General features: G+C 40.5%; 1 protein-coding gene across 1 annotated transcript in view; it reads left to right on the top strand.

Annotated features, from left to right (window-relative positions):
* Positions 1-1,224: 1,224 nt before the first annotated feature.
* The window catches only part of LOC122810503 (high choriolytic enzyme 1-like), a 194,970-nt gene continuing 177,354 nt past the window's right edge, over positions 1,225-18,840 (top strand). Inside the window, exon 1 of the mRNA XM_044082085.1 lies at positions 1,225-1,277. Coding sequence (XP_043938020.1) covers positions 1,225-1,277 — 53 coding nt within the window. The remainder of the gene's footprint in view (positions 1,278-18,840) is intronic.

The following is an 18,840-nucleotide window of genomic DNA, read 5'->3' as shown; positions in this document are numbered from 1 at the left end:
GTGTTTTTATCAGTTTTATACTTTAAAACATCCTATTGCTAAATTTACATTCACTATTGTTTATAAAATTGGGTATAATAGAATCAATAAAGCTGGGTGGCATGATCTTTTAAACAAAAAAACGGGAAAGCTTGGATTATTAGGTTACGTAGCTTATTTACACTAGGTTTAAATGAACAATAAGTTTGTGGCCACGGTGGTGCAGCAGCTAGCGTTGCTGCCTCACAGCAAGAGGTTCTCTGGTTCGATTCTCGGCTGGGGTGCCTTCTGTGCGGAGTCTGTATGTCCTCCCTGTGGTCACGTGGGTTTCCTCTGGGTGCTCCGGTTTCCTCCCACATCCCAAAGACATGCTGTAGGTAGATTGGACACACTAAATTGGCCCTAGGCATGAGTGCGTGCATGTGTGCGCCTTCTGTGGAAGGTTGGGCGCTGGGCTGGCAACTCGACACTGTAAAACTCCACTGCCAGTCATGAGCGGACAGTGATCCACTGTGGCAACCCCTAACCGGGAAAAGCCGAAAGAAGAAGAAGAAGAAGAAGAGGTTTGTCTTATTTAGAATGCACTTGGGATTGTAAACTTCATAACAGCGATGAAGGCAGTTATTACCAAAACTGGTCTGTTTATTATCATCTTTTGGATGCAGGAAATATATACTTAATAACATTTTGATGGAAAAAGAACTATGACCTTGTTGAGCGCTGGCTCATTTTGAATTTCAGTTCAGACATTTTTTGGCCGTTGCACCTTGCCTAACTTGCAGATCTTCTGCTGGTGTCCCCTGAAATTATCTGTGGTATTATTCCAGTTGCAATAGGATGAGATGGCTAAAGCCAATCTAACAGCAAATGGGATAGGTTATTTCAAACATGAAAAGAGAAACTGACTTTGGTTAAAATGGCCTACAGGTGCAGCTAGCCTAATACTTAATTATGAAACTATGGGGTACATACATATATTTTAAAAGTGGCAACAGCAATATATATTGATAAGATGTGCAATCATCTTAGCAGCTTTATTTCATTTATTATCACAGACATGAAGCACATCAATTCTGGGGGTTAGCATAAATGAACAAATGCAGCACGGCCTAATATGTGATTTCTCCCCCAAAGTCTCCAGTAACCTTCAACTTCTGGACCAGTAAGAAACCCTCAAGTAGGTTAACACCTCAGTGCAAAAGAAGGATCTTTGCTACAGAGAAGATGTTAGGTACTAAAGGTACTATGGGGGAAATTAGTGATCTGATAGGTGAAGAAAACAACCACAAGAGTATAAGGTAAGCAAAGTATTTTCAGTACAAAAATATTTCACTGGAAACAAATTGCTCTTTAAGATGAATCCTTGCCAGCAATATGTAGTATCTGTCAATCTGTATTTCTGGTGTTTTTTATTATTTTTTTTATCCCCGGCACCTCCAAAGGATGTCTGATATCTGCACTACCTGCAGGCTGCAGCCACTCTGCACATACATTCCTTGGAGGCAAGAGCCAGGAGTCCCAGGGCTAGATGCCTTAATGTACATGTGCACAAATAACTGAAACTTGCAACTCTCATTAGTGACAACATCCCAAATTATATTATTATCACCGTCTATATGAAGACAGCTACTGTAATATTGTCTGGATGAGCAGTATATTGTAATGTGACCATCTACAGCATAAATAGGAATGGAAATTAAGACGGTCGAATATCTGCACAGTAAATGTGGAAAGAAAGGCTCATTCTGGTGTTCTTGGACATTTAAGAATGTAAGGGGGCTTTGCAGGGGTCTGTACTTGGAAGAGACATGGTTAATCACTTAATACCGGTGTATAACTTGTAATGGAACAGATGTAAGACTCAGAATCCGTGATCCTAATGTCACAAATGCCAAAACCTACAGAAAATGCAGTAAAGTTTTATCTAGGCAGACAAAAGCAGTTTCTAGACTGAGCCATTAATTTCAGACATAAAAATTGTATGCTGTTTTTAAATTCTTATTTAGTAATCAAACAATCTGTATCTTGCAAAGAATACCAAGACCAAAATATCACTCTTAAATTTGAGTTTGTATTTAGAGAATGTATTTATAATAAGGTCTGAGCTGCTCAAAGGTCACACACTGAAGCAGTATATAGTCTTTCATTTTTAATATTTTTTGTATGCTGTTTTTATTATTGTTACTTATTATTTGCCATACATTTCTCTTACATATTGTACAGCTTCAAAGCTTTTGGCATGATTGTTATAGGCAGTAACACTGGTTCCCTGTGCGGCAACTGTACATGTGTGTCTGTGTTTGTGTGTGTTGTGTTGTGGTGTGGTGTGTGTGTGTGTTGTGTGTGTGTGTGTGTGTGTGTGTGTGTGTGTGTGTGTGTGTGTGTGTGTGTGTGTGTGTGTGTGTGTTTGTGCGTGTTGTGTTGTGTTGTGGTGTGGTGTGTGAACTGTGCTCAGGTGTGTAATTCTTTATATCGTGCATTTCTCCCACTGCATTTACATTAATTCTTCATTTTATTTGCTGTTCAATAACTACATATATTCCTTAGGTCCTTTCTTCAGTTTCATCTCATTAGACCAAACTTAAGAATGCTAAAAGAGAAAAGACTGATGATGAAAAGTCAGAAAAAAAAGGAAAGCCTGAAATGTCAGAATGTGAACTACTTCAGAGAGTATTTTATGCAGGAGGAAGGTAAACCCCCTACAGCCAATGTGAGGTAGACTGCAGTTTGTATGCACACCATACTTAGTATTTTGTAGAACCAAAATCGTACACTTAAGCAACAACGTATTCCTCTTTTTTTCTGCAGCACTGAATGATTTCAGCAGCAATGTGCAGAATTAAATATAATTCATGGTTCTTTTCAAAAACACAATTTTCAAAAAAGGAGGCAGGACAAAATAAATGCTGTTTTATACCATCTCTATCTGAAAATGGAGAAAAAACGCTGCTGCAGCTTTGTGTGTGTGTGTGTGTGTGTGTGTGTGTGTGTGTGTGTGTGTGTGTGTGTGTGTGTTCAGGTGGGTATGCATGTATATATGTATGTGTGTGCATGTGTGTATGTATGTATGTGCTTGTACGTGTGTGTGTGTGTGTGTGTGTGTGTGTGTGTGTGTGTGTGTGTGTTCACGTGTGTATGCATGTATATATTTATGTGTGTGCATGTGTATGTGCTTGTATGTGTGTGTGTGTGTGTGTGTGTGTGTGTGTGTGTGTGTGTTCAGGTGTGTATGCATGTATATATGTATGTGTGTGCATGTGTATATGTATGTATGTATGTGTATGTGCTTGTACGTGTGTGTGTGTGTGTGTGTGTGTGTGTGTGTGTGTGTTCAGGTGTGTATGCATGTATATATGTATGTGTGTGCATGTGTATACGTATGTATGTATGTGTGTGTGTGTGTGTGTGTGTGTGTGTGTGTGTGTGTGTGTGTGTGTGTGTGTTTGGGTGTGTGGTGGATGTCCTTTGCTGGTGACATTAAATGATTACTTATTTGGTACAAATGGATGTAATATGATAATTACTAGTAACTCACAGGGTGTCCTTGCAGGATATTCATACTTGTGTTTCCTCCAAAACAGTTAATAAGAAAGTGGAAGTTTTTCTGCACTGTCACCTCCTGTCACCCATTACTTGTGTGACAGTTTGAGAGCAACTAATAGGAAGTTATTGTTACTGTTGAGCCTACTTCTTGAGGATAATGTGACAGTAAGAATGAAATTAAATCAATTATACAGAGTTTTGTATCAGAATTCAAGGGAGGAAGAAAAATAGAAACTAGAGGAGTTAAATGTTTTCAGTGAGGGAAAAAGAGCGAGAGAATGTCAGACAGAAATTCACAGAGTTCCGCACTCATTCATAGACACCACAGCTAGGCTGAGGTAATACGGATGACAGGAACTACAAACACAATAAATGTGATATTTAAGGCAGTGGCTATTCCGGTTAAAAATCTTTTTTAGTGTATTTTAGCATTTTATTGCTGTGTCCAGAAAAGGAAGCCAGTGGTGTGTGTGTGTGTGTGTGTGTGTGTGTGTGTGTGTGTGTGTGCGTGTGTGTACGTGTGTGTGTGCGCGGGTGTGTGTGTGTGTGTCTGTGCAAACGCATCTGCATGCGTGTACATATGTGCTTGTGTGTACGCTACCTTTTGAATGTGTATGTGTGGTCACACTGACTGCAAAAGTCCAAGACAGCAGCTGTGTGCCCAACTCATTCTGCCAAAAGAAAGTGGAAATAACTTGACAAGTAATATAGCACAAATAGATGCACATAGTACAGATGGTCCAATACTTAATGTACATTTGCATTGTACGTTTTGTATGGAAATTTGAGAAAACAGCACACTGTTTCATTAGAGGAGGACCCATTCAGTGCATGTTGTAAATCTATTGATAAAATGTTGAACATTGGTATACTTGTAGATATTTCCCCAAAATAAACATAAGCTCATAGTTTTGCCTGTTAGTAACATATTTAATGCAAACATTTGAGAATACTCATCTTAGGAGTTAACATCATGAATTCTGATGTATCATTGCACACTTGTATCTCAGGAGGTGATTTTGCCATTACTGTATATTTTTTTATGTTTGTACCTTCAGAAATCATCTTTCTGGATAGCATTACATATGGACAGAATTGTAGTTCAAGAGGTGAGAATTCTGCAGAAGGTGTGCTGCAAATCTGGTATAAAAATATTAAGCACCAACAAACTTATGTTGAATGTTTACTGGAGGAAATAAACTGCATTTAGTAAGCAGTTCAGTAAGTGAATAATTCAATGGAAATGAAAAGAAAAAAACACTCTTTTAGTAGAATTACAAAGTGTTCTGCATCTTCTGATTTGTCATTACTTTTAATGCAATTTTACATCCTGTCCAAAAAAATACTTATGCTGATACTCACGCTTCTGACATATTTTTGTTGCAACTGTAGATAAACATTTGTGTTTGATCACCTCTAACATTATTACATTGCCACTTTATTCACTGCATTTATTTATCTTTAGCTGTTGATTTCACTACTGTGTACTGCTGAAACTGTTGATAATAATTACTGTTTATATATATATATATATATATATATATATATATATATATATATATATATATATTACATTCTAGTCTACTTTTATATGCAATCATTTTACTTCAAGTATTGTTTGTACTTATGAGATTTATAATATAATCCCTTTGCATGTTTTTCTTTCACTAAACATGTTTTTGGAGCTTTTCTTCCCAAGCTTCTGATGAAAAGGGGTCTTGCATGACCCAATTAGATATTCACAGTAACCAAATGCAAATAAAGAAATAACTTCACTTTGTTTGAAGCAATAGAAAGCTCTGTTGAACTGTATCTTCCAAATAAAATGTTTAGTAGTGAGCTGCAGTCACTATTTTTGAACTGCTGTGATGTTAAAACACAAAGAAGAAGACTTAGATGCCACCCTAAGAACAGGTAAGCTAAATGTACTAGGTATGTTTTTTGGTTTTCTGTATCCCATCAACTGCTAACTAATACATATAGTCTAACCTGCACTCCTTACCCATTGCTGTCGGTAGAGCATATATACTCCCATCAGTCCATTTATGATCTTGAATCCAGTCTTATACCAACAGTATGCATTTTATATTCTTAGGTGTTTTTTGTGTATCTTGAAATATTTTGTGTTGCAGCTGCTTGCTTACAAAGTCACTCTGCATAATATGTCTTTGTTGTTATTTGCCATCTAGGATGGCCTGTATAAATCTTTCAAATAACCTGTTTCCTCACAGCAGGCATATAACAGTGGAACTATTCTTTATAACATTTACAGAATCCATCTTTAAATGCCTTGTATTGATGAAGGTTTTGGGTTTACTAAGAAGAGGAGGGTAGACCAGACTTCCCTGTCCCCAGTAAGAGTATCTAGCTCTTTCTCTGGGATCCCCAGGTATTCCTAGGTAATCCCAGTGGGCTGAGCCTGGTCTACTTCCCAGGATATGTACCCAGGGGTATGTTCACAAGAAGCCAAGACCATCTCTGCTGATTCCTCTCAACGAAAACAATGAGTGCCTTTACACAGAGACCCTCTCAGAGCTATCCTCCAGAGAAAAGTACAGCTGTGTACATGTACCATAAATGTAGATGTTCGAGTGTATATATATATATATATATATATATATATATATATATATATATATATATATATAAGACTATACCTCTAACAAAAAAGCAAATACACCAAAAAGCTTTTAAGCATAGTAAAGGAGCATAGAGGTATAGCCAAAAGAAGTCAGGGGGCTGGAGGTAGGGTAACCAGGACTGCAACAGTGAATACACTCAAACATCTACATTTATGGTAAGTGTACACAACTGTAGTATGTTCTTCGTGTTTCACTGTTGCAGTCATCACATTTGGGTAGATTCCCAAAGCTAAGGACGGGAGGAGGAATTTAGATAGCATTAGGACCAACTATAAGGCCCTGCAAGACTGCAGTGGCAAAACCAGCTCTGGATTTAGAGAAAATTGGCAAATGATAATGCTTGGTGAAGGTATGTACAGAACTCCAGGTAGCAGCTTCTAGGATGTCTCTGGTAGGGACACCCCTGAGAAAGGCTGTAGAGGTAGATGCAGCCCTGGTTGAATGGGGTCTAATCCCCTGTGGGATGGGTTTTCCATGGTGCTTATAGCAGAAATTAATGTAATGGCCTATCCATTTAGAAGTGGTTTGCTTTGAAATAACCTTCCCCTCTGCCCCTGCAGCAAATGCCATCAGCAGTTGTTCAGATTTCCTTTGAGGTTTAGTCCTGTCTAAGTAAAATCTAAGTTGTCTGTGCACATCTAAGGAGTGCAGTATCCGTTCCATTTTGTTCTGTGGATTAGAAAAGAAGGTTGGCAAATGAATGGACTGATTAAGAGCCACACTGGATACCACCTTGGGCATGAAGGAGGGATTGGTCCTGAGGGACACCCTGCCCGCATGAAAGATGATGAAAGACTCCACTGCCATAAGGGCCTGTAATTCAGATACACTTCCTGCTGAAGTGATTGCTAAAAGGAAAACTGTTTTCCAAGAAAGGAATTTTAACTCTGCATTTGCAGCTGGCTCAAAAGGAGGCAGAGTGAGTTTTTCCAATACAAAGGTAAGGTCCCAGGCCGGAGTTGGGGCTCTTCTGGGTGGTCTTAAGTTTTTGGCCCCTCTGAGAAACTGCTTGAGCAGTGGGTGAGAAAAGAGAGGTGGGTTCTGTGTTGTAATGAGCTGAAATGGCTGAGGTGTCAGTTTTGATGGAGGAAAAGGAAAGGCCCTTGTGAAGCATCTCAGTTAAGTATTGAAGAATCTGAGGTAAATTGGGAGCTGCTGTGGCCATCCCTTGAGTTTGGTTCCAGGCACAGAATCTTTTCCATTTTTCAGCATAAGATTTTCTAGTACTAGGCCTCCTTGCCTCCAAAAATGACATCCAACACTTGTTTACTGAGGGATGGTAATGGAGAGATTAGGTAATTAGCCAGGCTGCCAGGTTCAGGGTTTGAAGCTGGGGGTGCAGAGTCTGTCTCTTCTGCTGTGACAGCAGGGTAGCTATCTGAGGCAGGTGCCATGGGGCTAGCTGTGACACACTGCACAATAGGGGGTACCAGTGTTGGCGTGGCCAGTCTGGTGCAATCAATATCATCCTTGGTTTGTCCTGTTTGATCTTTAGTAGTACTTTGGAGAGGAGAGGAAGAGGAAAAAAGGCATAAACTGATAGATTTTTCCAGCTGAAGGACAGAGCATCCACTTTCCAAGCTTGTTTGTGGGGAGTCCTTGTGCAGAATGTGTCCAATTGGTAGTTCTGGGGGGAGGCAAACAGGACTATATCTGGGCTCCCCCATTTGTTTATCAACATGTTGAAAGTCTTTGGTTCCAGTTTCCACTTGTGTGGGTCCATGAGATTTCTGCTTAGTTTGTCTACCAGTGTATTTAGTTTTCCTGGCTGGAATTGAGCCTGTAGATTAACTTGGTAGCTCAAGGCTGTGTTCCACAGAGCCATGGCTAGTCTGCAGAGGGGGCAGGAATGGGTACCCCCCTACTTGTTTATGTACCACATAGCAGTGGTGTTGTCCATCTTTACCATTAATTGTCCTGGAAGAATGTGGTCCTCGAAGGCTGTCAGAGCATTCTGTACAGCTAACATTTCTTTTTGATTGATATGCAGGTGCATTTGACTTGGGTTCCATTTGCCCTGAATGCACTTCCCTGCCAGGTGAGCCCCCTATGCATAGTCTGATGCATCTGTTGTTAGGGTTTGGGTGGTAGAGTGAATGGTAGTCCCTTGTTTTGGTGGCAGGCCTCTACCCACCAAAGGAATTCTAACAGTAGGCAAGGTATGGTAGGAATCATTGCTTCTAGATCCTGAGAATTTTGACAACATAGGCTTTTTAGATACCATTGTAGTTTCCTCATATGCAGTCTTGCACATGGAATTAGTAGAATTCACGAGGCCATAAACCCCAAGGCTTGCAGTATTTGCCTTGCAGATAGCAGGGTTTTTGTGGCCACTAGTTTGAAGTAAGTTGTCAAATGAATTTGTTTCTCTGGCGTGAGGAAAGCCATCTGGGAAGTTGTGTTCAAGCTTGCTCTCAGGAATATAATTTGTTGACAGGGTACCAGCTGTGATTTCTTTTCATTTATGGTGTACCCCAGACAAGTTAGCACCTTTTGTACAAATGCCAGATGATTCAAAAGTATGTCTTGGCTTTCTGCCTGAATTAGACAATCATCCAGGTATGGGTATATTTGAATATTTATTTGCCTGCAAAATACAATGACTAGAGCTGGGCACTTTGTGAATACCCTGGGCACAGTAGATAAGCAAAAGGGCAGTGCAGAGAACTGATAGTGCATGCAGCCTGCTTTGAAGTGTAGGTATCTTCTGCAAGACTCCCTGATTGTGATGTGCAGGTAGGCTTCCTTTAAATCCAGTGTTGCCAACCAGTCATCTTTGCCTATCATGGGAAGCAACCGGTGAAGAGTTAGCATCTTGGATTTTGGAATCACCAAAATGGTATTTAGGATAGAAAGGTCCAGGACAGGACACCATGAGTTGTCTTTTCTGGGTACCAGGAAAAGTCTTGAGTAGAAACCTTGTCCCTTTTCCCCTTCTGGTACAGTCTGAATAGCCTTTAATCTTAAGAGAGAGAGTACTTGCTTTATAGCCTCTGCCCACTGATTTGGGGGTAGATCTGGCCAACCGTTTGGGATTGCTAATGTGTGGAAGTGAAATCTGTATCCTTAGGAAACTATGTTTAAAACCCACTTGTCCTGGGTAATGAGTTCCCAATTTTTTGCTTGCAGAGCAATCTTTCCCCCAAAAGGAGCAGTCAGTTGAGAAGTGCTTGGAAGTTTTAAAGTTAAGTCGTTGAAACAGATTAGCACAGGGGAGAGTCTTACTACTCTCTGATTTGGAAGTGGGAGCCCCCCCACTGCCTAGCCCTATGCGTACCCTGGGACTGAAGCCTGGTTGTTCTGCTGGTTCTGGGTTTGAACTGAGAAGACCTGGAAGAGGCCGGAAAGGACCAATTTTTTGAGGGCCAATGCCTACTAAATCTTGGATGCTGCACTTGTAAGAAATCTTTAACAGTTTGCATAGATTTAGCTTTTTCCTCCATCTTTTTAAGAACTTCTTCTGCTTTGTTGCCAAACAGGCGGTCCTGATTTAAGGGAGCCTCCAGCAATTTAGTTTTAACATGATCTGGCAAAGATTGCTCCTTAAGCCAAGCATGCCTTCTAAGTACAGACCCGGTGACAGCAGCCCTGCAAGATGCCTCTAGTGAATCAAACCTACATTGCAAAGTATGTTTTCCAACCTGTTCAACAGAATGCATTAAATCCTGTAAATCCTTATTTTCAGTGCAATCAGGAATCAACATCATTTTCTGTTTAAGCAATCCATTAATATGCTGCTGATACTTTAACACATGAAACTGGCAATTTAAGGCCCTGATGGCCAAGGTTGCAGAGGTGTATATCTTCTTACCCCATCTATCCAGGGCCCTGGAATCTCTATCAGAGGGGGTAGGATTTTTGTCAGTAGTAGCCTTAATGCCCTTGGGTCCCTGTGAAATGGTCTCAGGATCCGCAGTAGGATTTTTAAAAAGGAACTTGTGAGAAATCAGGAACCCTGTAATATCTATCAGGTTTTCTGGGAGCAGGAGTTAAAGAGTCAGGGGCCAAGCTAGATTCCGAAAAGACATTGCCAACAATGTCCAGCACAGGAGGGATAGCTAAAGGCCTGTGATGGGGCAGGAGTAAGAAATCTCTAACCCTCTTTTTAGAATTAGAGTAATCCTGACTTTTCCCAGTGAAAATGCTCCTTACGAGTATGCAAGGTTTCACCAAAAGAAAAATCCTCTGCGGGAGAAGCAGAGGGAATAAAGTCCTTTGCAATATATTCATAGATTAGTACTGTCCTCATGGGCCATTTTAAGCCTAGCCAATTACCCCATGTGAGACTCAAACCCTGCACCTTGTGTTTCTAAGGTAAGCACCTTAACCTTTACGCCAGCCTCCAACCTCGGCATCAGAATCCTCATAGGTGGATAAGCGTAAATCCTGGTCATCAGAGGAGACAGAAATTTCAGAATCCTGGTCAGAAGTATCATAAGCAAATTCAGTTGTAGGTCTCTTAGAGGGGGAAGGTTGGCTTCCCCTGATTAAAGTAATAAGGTCTTCAGCCATTCTTATCATTTGTTTTTTAGGCATAGAGGCCTGACCATGCAGTCTGGGCGTCGGTTTCCTAGGCAAGATTTGAGTTTTAGCCTTGAAGAAGAAGTTGGCTTCGGTTTAATATGCAAGTCAGTAGGCCTGAAAACACCCACAGAAGCCGGTGCCTGAACTGTGGCTCCGGACCCATCCAAGGTAGAGACATCTGCAGGTTCCACAGTTGAAGCATCTCGTGGCATACCGGACTCCGAATGGGTCTTAGTAGAGGCCTGCGAATCTGAAGTAGTGGGTATCAGGGGCTGCGAAAGCGCCTCACTGAGTACCGATGAACTGGCAACTAGCTTAGGAGAAGCGTCGTTGGCAGCTTTGGACCTAGGTGGCCTGTCTCTGTATTTATCTTTGAGTTTTTTGGGAATGCCAATTGTTGGGTGGCTTACCGAAAACAAATCTGGATAATTGAACTGAGTACCAAAATATTTAGTAGCTAAAATATACCGCTGACGAATAGTTTGTGGTTTAAATAAGGCACAAAACCGACAGTGAGGTACGTCAGGGTCAGGGCCTAGGCAAGGAATACAGTATGAATTAAAATCTTTATAAGGTATTTGCTTTCCACAAGAAATACAATTATTGACTTTTACTGACATCGGTTTAGAGCAAGAAAAAGTTTCCCCGACGGGGTACTTAGCTTTAGTTGAAGACTTCGGTTCTGAAACTCGAAAACGCAAATTTCAGGAGTCTGCCAACCGTCACTTGCGAACTGCTTCTGTTTCGGGCACCGCATGCATGAAAGACTGACGTAATGGCATTGGCTGCATGCTTTGTACCCCTGACTACCTGATGTCATGGAAGATGAGACAGCAACCGACACAGGACCCAAGACTTTAATAATCAGGCCGACTGAGGGCTACTGCAAGCAAATAACTCAAATATGATGACTGCAACAGTGAAACATGAAGAACATCCTTATTTCTGTTTGTTGTGTATGTGATTTTATCCTGTCAGTCACTACCCAGACTTCATGGCAGAAGGTAAGTCTGATGCCATAAAGTGAACTTTGTCCTGTGACTCAACTTTTATTTTATCCCAAAAGTATGACACAGTGCCTCAGTACTCCTGTCCTGGCAATACATTTCCTGATCATTATCTTCACCCTCATACAAGACAACAAAATTAACTTTTGTTCGTATGGTAGCTGCTGCTCTCCTCCTCACCTGCAGGGGGCAATCGACTCTTTCTAAAGATAGAACCATAACCTCTGATTTGGCGGTATTGATTTAATTCCAGTCATTTAACAAGCTCTTAAAGGTGCCACTCCTTCCAGGATAAAAATCAGATATAAAATGACAGGAGGGCTGAGGTGGGTGGCCCATATATTTGTTCTATTTCATCACTTGTTACTGTCATATCTGAACTAACAGCATATTAATCTAAGCCACTGATGGCAAACCTTTTGGGCTTGGTGTGTCAAAAATTCGGAAATTATTTATCTTGACTCTGCTGGCGTGTCACCCCCCACCCCCCAAACAAAAGAGAAACAATTCTTTACATATTCATTTTATTAAAAAAATACAGTCCAATCATGTGTGCTGCTATGTATTATAAAATTAAAAGAAAAATCAGTGACTTACAATAGAGAACATTATATGCTCACTGACAATTGGGCTTAAAATAATGCACCAAAAAAAAATTACTTTTAATAGTAATTTTGAATTGAACTGAAAAAAAGATGGAACACATTGCATTTGATTTGATTAACATCAATTAATGACTTTTTTTGTTGTTGAGTTTTAATAGATAAGTACAGGGTCAGATATTTCTTGTTTTTTGTTCATTTAGTTTCTTTGGTAACTCGGGTGTTGGTGAATGCCGGTGTGTCACCCAAAATGCTGTGACATGTCACTGGTTGGAATTTCTCAGGGCCAAGTGTCACTAGAACATAGCAATCACCCAGAAAGAGACCTCTGGCAAAGACACTGATTTCCTTCTCACATATGATGAAGTTGATTTTAGGGGATGCCATTACAATGAAAGAGAAAGCAGACAGATGGGAAGAATGACTGAAGACACATTACAATGAACTGGTAGTACATGCAGCAAACGTTTATTGTCTTTATGCAACTTATTTAACCAGTTAGATGGACCACTCCAATAACCATTTCAGTAATGACTTGAGGTAATGGCAGAAATGGTATAAAACAGAAATGCAACAAAACATTATAACAAGTCACAAACACAGTATGTTTCTGGATACATAGAAATATCTGAAAAGTATGCAGAAGTAGGTACACAGAATACATGTAGTAACGTCCACAACAAAAAGGTGTTAAGGTCTTCATTAAATGAAAATGGTCTATTTTGGCTCAACACACAAACCATCCACAGGAACAGAATACCTGGCTGAGAAAGTGGAGGCCAAAATAGAAGACTTCAATAACTGCAGTAGAAGGAACATTTTTCAGATTGCCAACCTGTCAGAAGGGTCAGGTGACAGGAATCAGAAAGGTTTATTTAGACAAGCCGAAGAAGCTGATGGACGCAGACCATCCTCCAGTGGTTTAACAAGCCCACTAAATTGTCTATTCTTTACTTGGACAAGTACAGTTTCATGCACTTCTCAACCTCTTAGCTCAAAAACCTGAATAAAACCTAAAATAATAGGGGGACAAAGGCCCTAAATAGGGATAGATTTTTAAATATTGCTCTTATAAACTTAGAAGGTTACTAGAATGTCAGGTTTTGCCTTAGCATGCATTTTCTGAAGGATATTAAGTCTGAAACTCAAATTTAGGTCATTATTTAATTGCTTCAATCCTCAGTGATTTGCTAGAAAACCACAAATGTTATGAGGAACAGACCCGAAATATGAGGCAAAAAATATGGATGTTCTATGAAAATCTTGCCAGTTGAGAGGTATGCAGTTTCAGCAAGTGGGATTTTAATGGATTTTCGTTATCGTGGTTTGATGAATATTAAATGAATTATATTGTGCAGGTTCTGGGTACACTGTACTGTTTTTTTTTCCTCATCTTTTCCTGTGTTATATGTGCATGAAATTTATACCCTGCAAAATGATTGTTGCTTTCTTTTAGTCATTCCATTTTACATTTTACAGTGTAAAAAAATAAAATCAATGAAGCCTGACTCATATTAGCAAATCACTTCCTAGAATAAACCTGCCAACCTGCCAAGATATTTTGTGTGTATATTGTTAGACTACAATGACAGAAGAGATTTTGTATGGAAAGCAGGATTACTAGGGCTAGCACACAACTATAGTAATGCCCTATTCATAGGATCATAGGATCATAGGAAGTTACTAGGCTATTGGCTGTGAGGCCTTTATAAGCCTAGCCAAGAGTTTAGCCCATGTTTAGACAAGTCCGCACCCAAAGCCCCTATCCAGCAGGGTCACAGGTGGAATCCCAGGGGTGTATTTTCCCATCCAGTGATCCAGGTTGTGGTTAAAAAGGGATAATGGGGTATTCTGCTTGACATGGAGAGGGAGTCTATTCTGCAGATGGAGGAGTGTCTGGGACACAAATCTGTCCCACCAACAAGTCCTATTGATGTCCCAGACAAGGTTGAAGTTGCACCTGCGGGTTATTCGAGTGGAGTTTGACTTGTGGATACGCAGTAGTCCCATCAAGGTGGGGTCTGACTGCTTTGTATGCCAGACAGAGGTCATCTCTGAAGAGTCTGTATGAAACTGAGTAGAGGGACAGGGCTTTTAGCCTATCTGTGTAGGGTAGATGTTTGAGGCCCTGGATTCCCCTGGTGAGGAACCTCTGTAGTCTCTCCAGCTGCTGCATGTGCTTTGTGAGGTATATGCCGAAGGGGCGTTGTACTCAAAAACTGCCCCTGTAAGTGCAGAATACAGGGATGTTATGACCGCCTTGTCCCCGGATGAGATACCCTTACTTATGAGGTGGGCCATGTAGAAAGCAACATGGTGGTCAAAAGTCAGGTTGCTATCAACCTGGGTGCCCAAATCCCTCACGAATGATTGCATGCTTATGACGTTGTTATTAATGTGATAATATGTGGGGATGTCACTCTCACCACAGGGGATGATGATGATGCATTTTTTGCCATTGAGCTTGAGGCCATGTTTCTGGCACCAGTCATTTGCTTGGGTGAGACCTTCTTGGAGGATGTCCACATCACTTGGGGAATTGATGACCGTGCCCAGCTTGCAGTCATCTGCAAACTTGGTCAACCATAACCCACTGGTTTTGGCCTGCACCTCAGAGACATATATCCCTAATAAGAGACACCATAAGACCAATCCCTGGGGTATGCCACTCATTACAGGTCGACTGCTTGAGGTGGCTTCCCCTGTTTTGATTAGGTGGGTTCTATCTGTGAGCCAATTTGCTACCCATCTGGTAACATATGGATTGATGCCTAGTTGAGAGAGTTTATCTATTATGCCCGAGTGGGGAATAGTGTTGAAGGCTTTGGCCAGGTCAAGGTAGGTGGTGTGCACCAATTTCCTCTCATCCATGGCTTTAGTGACTGTCTCAAAGTCATCGAACAGATTTAACAGACATGATCTCCCCTTGACAAAGCCAAACTGTGAGGGGTCGAGTGTTTGGAGGTTGCCAATGTCTCTGTTAATGAGGTCTATGATAATCCATTCTGTGGCCTTGCAGATCAGGCTAGTTAGGCTAATGGGTCTATAATTTTCCAGATCAATGGATGCTCAACCTTTGTGTAAAGGGATGACAGTGGCTGTCCTCCACTCAGCTGGGACAAAGCCGGTACTCGGGTTTTGGTTGAATAGGGTGCCTAATGGTGCTGCAAGTTCATGTCTAAGTTCATGTAGGATGCAGCATGGAATGTTATTGGGTCACATGGAGGCTGTATTTTTTGCCTTTGAGAGGGCAGTGATGACCTTAGAGATAAGGAGAGGGGGCAGGTACTGGGGATGTCCTGATTTACTGATGGGGAGGACAGAGAGGTGAATTTTTGCTGAATGTGTCAGCCAGTAGGTCCAGATAAGGCAGGCTTTTGTTCTATTTACCAAGAAGCTCCCGAACCTGAGCCTGCCTATTTAGTTACAGTGTCCAACCCAAGTGTGTATCACCATGGAAGGCAGAGTGCTCCGAGTCCCTTCTGAGACCAAAGTCTTTGTACACTTTTGCTTTGAAGCAAAATTGCTCCTGGCAGCATCTAGAATGACACATAGGTACAGAGGACTGCCAAACTAATGAAGTGAAGCTACATACCTGATATATCATGGCAACTCCTAGCAAACCTCCCAGAGCAGAGAAAAAGTGAGGTCACCCCTTTATTAAAACCTGCAACTCTGGTTAACTAATGAAAGATAACCCAAACCAGAAACAGCAGAAAGTAACTGCTTCACTGACAGAATCTCAGTGTGATACTCCCCTACATACCCTGGAGGAAGAGAAAGACACTTTCCATGATGACGCATTCTTTTGCATGCTGGTACCCTCATTCAGAGTTTGTGTGGCATCAGATCCACTTTCAGCAGCTGATATAATAAATGAGGGGTATTGTGGCCCAAGTGGAATAGTTTGCATTTGCAGACATTGCTACTCAACTGCCAACGTTTTCCCTACTTGGTCAATTTTTCTAAGCTCTTCCTTAGACTATTCCTTATCCCCATCCCCCACTGATGCACCCATGTTTGTGTCCATGGCAGACATTTTGATCCTACTCTCTTCTTTTTCTGAAGAGTACTGACCTCTGCAGTACTTCACTAGACTTTTCCCCCTCATTACAGACATCAGGTGAATCACCACAACTATCCTGTGCTGCCCTTCTCCCTTCACAGTTGAGGTTTTTAGTTATGGTTCAACCCCAGTCCCTGCAGTCTTCCAGGTAACCACTGATGTGTTACAAATTCACAAGCCTGTCAAGTTGTTCTGTAAGCTGTTCATAAAAATACACAGATTTGGCTCAACTTCCTAGACATGAATATTGTTCTGAGGATTGTTGTTGTCTAAGAAAGCATTCAGCCTTTACTTCAGGATTCCATATGTGACATTCCTCGCTGTCATTGTTAGGTTTGTAAACCTGTAGTTTCCCATATTTGCCCTGCTTCCACTTGTAATAGGCTAACACTCTTTTTGTTTTCTTGACTGCTAGTCAGTGATCTATTAAAAGTCTATGTTAGGCAACCTACTAACTTCCTGAGGAACCTGGAAGACAGTCTTTCTGCTACCTTTTACTTATTCTCAATCAGGGCAGCCAGTTGCCCTTCTACTTCATCTCTCAGTATTCTGGTGTTGTCACTTGTTCTCCTAACTCTGCGTTACCTAGTTATTCCATTTTCTTTATGAATCTTAATGTTTATTCTTTCAATGCCTCTTTTTTTTGGCTTGTCAAAGCATGTGTTTTAAATGCCATTATTTTACTGTTGCTGGTGGTTAGAATTTCCCAACATAAATTGTTAGAAATTGTCATCATGTAGAATTTTACCCGGTGAAATGATTCATACCAAAATGACTGTATGTAACCAGAGTATAAAAGTCCCTACTAGAGGGCACAACATACTTTACGTGGTCTGTGTCATTTCTGATTGCACCATAAATTATTACTTTGTGGATACCGAACTCAGAAGCTCAGATCATCTCAGTATAACCTGGAAATTGCTACCTTATTAAGCAAACTAATTTGCATTATATGTTCTAGCAACACATTTTACCATGATGATTATTACAGCATACTAGAGGATTTCAAACACTGGAAATGGTATTCTACTATGACCAACACCAGAATTACAGAGTATTGGATGGAATAGTATAGGAAGCTGGACATTATCACTGAGCACTGTGTTCCCAATGGCACCACTCTGCAAGATAGTGAAAAATAACCACCAGGGTGGAGAAAAAAACAGGTGGAAAGTATATAAAAGATTCCATCTAATCAGGATTTTTGAAGGTGCATGCAAACCAAGGCTCATTAAAGGGGGGATAAACTAAAAATGTTTAGTTCAAGTTAATGAAAGGAAGTTTGCCAGCCACACACAAGGTAATTAAAAGTATTTTTATAAACATCTGAAATCCTTTTGATTTGATTCTCCTGATGATATAATATTATGTGTAGTTAGCAATGTTGTTTCAAACTATGACAAGATATATGACATGTTTTGTAATAACTCTTTTTGAAAATGGGGGGGGGGCAGTTCTATCACTCTATCTACTTAATACTTCAAGGGGTAACAACTATCCCACAGTCACTGCATGGTAACAGCTATATTAAACATGATTAGGCCAGGTGTAACAGTATGTCCTGAAAGCTTTAATGGTCTTTTTCATGAGGTAAATCAGAAACTGTATTGCACTATGCCTAGCTTTATTGATTTCAGCAAAGGTCGGAAACAAGTGATGTTCCAAAACAGTGGAAGCTACCTGCAGATGTGGCAGATACTAAAAGTGGCGAGTTAAACAGAGTGGAGAATTATAGGTCTATCAGCTTGACTACTGTGTTTAACAAATGGTTTGAGTAAGTTTTGCATAACCTCCTTTTCCAGGTGATTTAAACAACAGGGTGGCGTTCGTTATTACAGGTTCATGAGTGAATGTTTGCGTCTCACCATCCTGTTGAATTTTATAGTATGATTTATGTTCTGTATGAAGGCCTATCTACAAACATATTATATCTTAATATAGCAAAGCCCACAGACACTGTGCCTCAATATAACATATTTCGAACCATATCTGTTGTAGAGGTGAATTCTTATATTACCATCTAGATTCCTAACTCTCTTCCAAATTATAAAAACAGAGTTAGAGAATAATAATTCAAGGCTCTGTATTTGGGCCTTTTCTTTTTAATATATTTATGGCAGCATTTCCAGTTAGTGAAAACTGTGGACTTCTGAGTTTGTAGAGGACACTAAGACACCACAGTAACCAGCTAGGGTGAGCAGCATAGAAGGACATCTTGGTTTTATTCTTTATCTAGTCTTAAAAGAATGGAATTTCATGTCATATAGGAAAAATGTAATACATTTTAGACCATCTAATAAGGAGGATCCTTATTCACTTATTAATCCGATTTTGCCAGCTTCTGATCAAATCAAGGAATTGGATGTTACCACAGACAGTGGCTTCAGGTTTATGATTAATAACACAACACCTTCTCATTAGCATATTGAAAGACATCTTACGAACCATAACTATCAGATGCTGATGTGCTTTTGACT

This window comes from Protopterus annectens, chromosome 9.part0 (genome assembly GCF_019279795.1).
Source record: "Protopterus annectens isolate FY-2018-M chromosome 9.part0, PAN1.0, whole genome shotgun sequence".
NCBI classification, from domain to species: domain Eukaryota; kingdom Metazoa; phylum Chordata; order Ceratodontiformes; family Protopteridae; genus Protopterus; species Protopterus annectens.
This window is presented reverse-complemented; position numbering and strand designations above follow the sequence as displayed.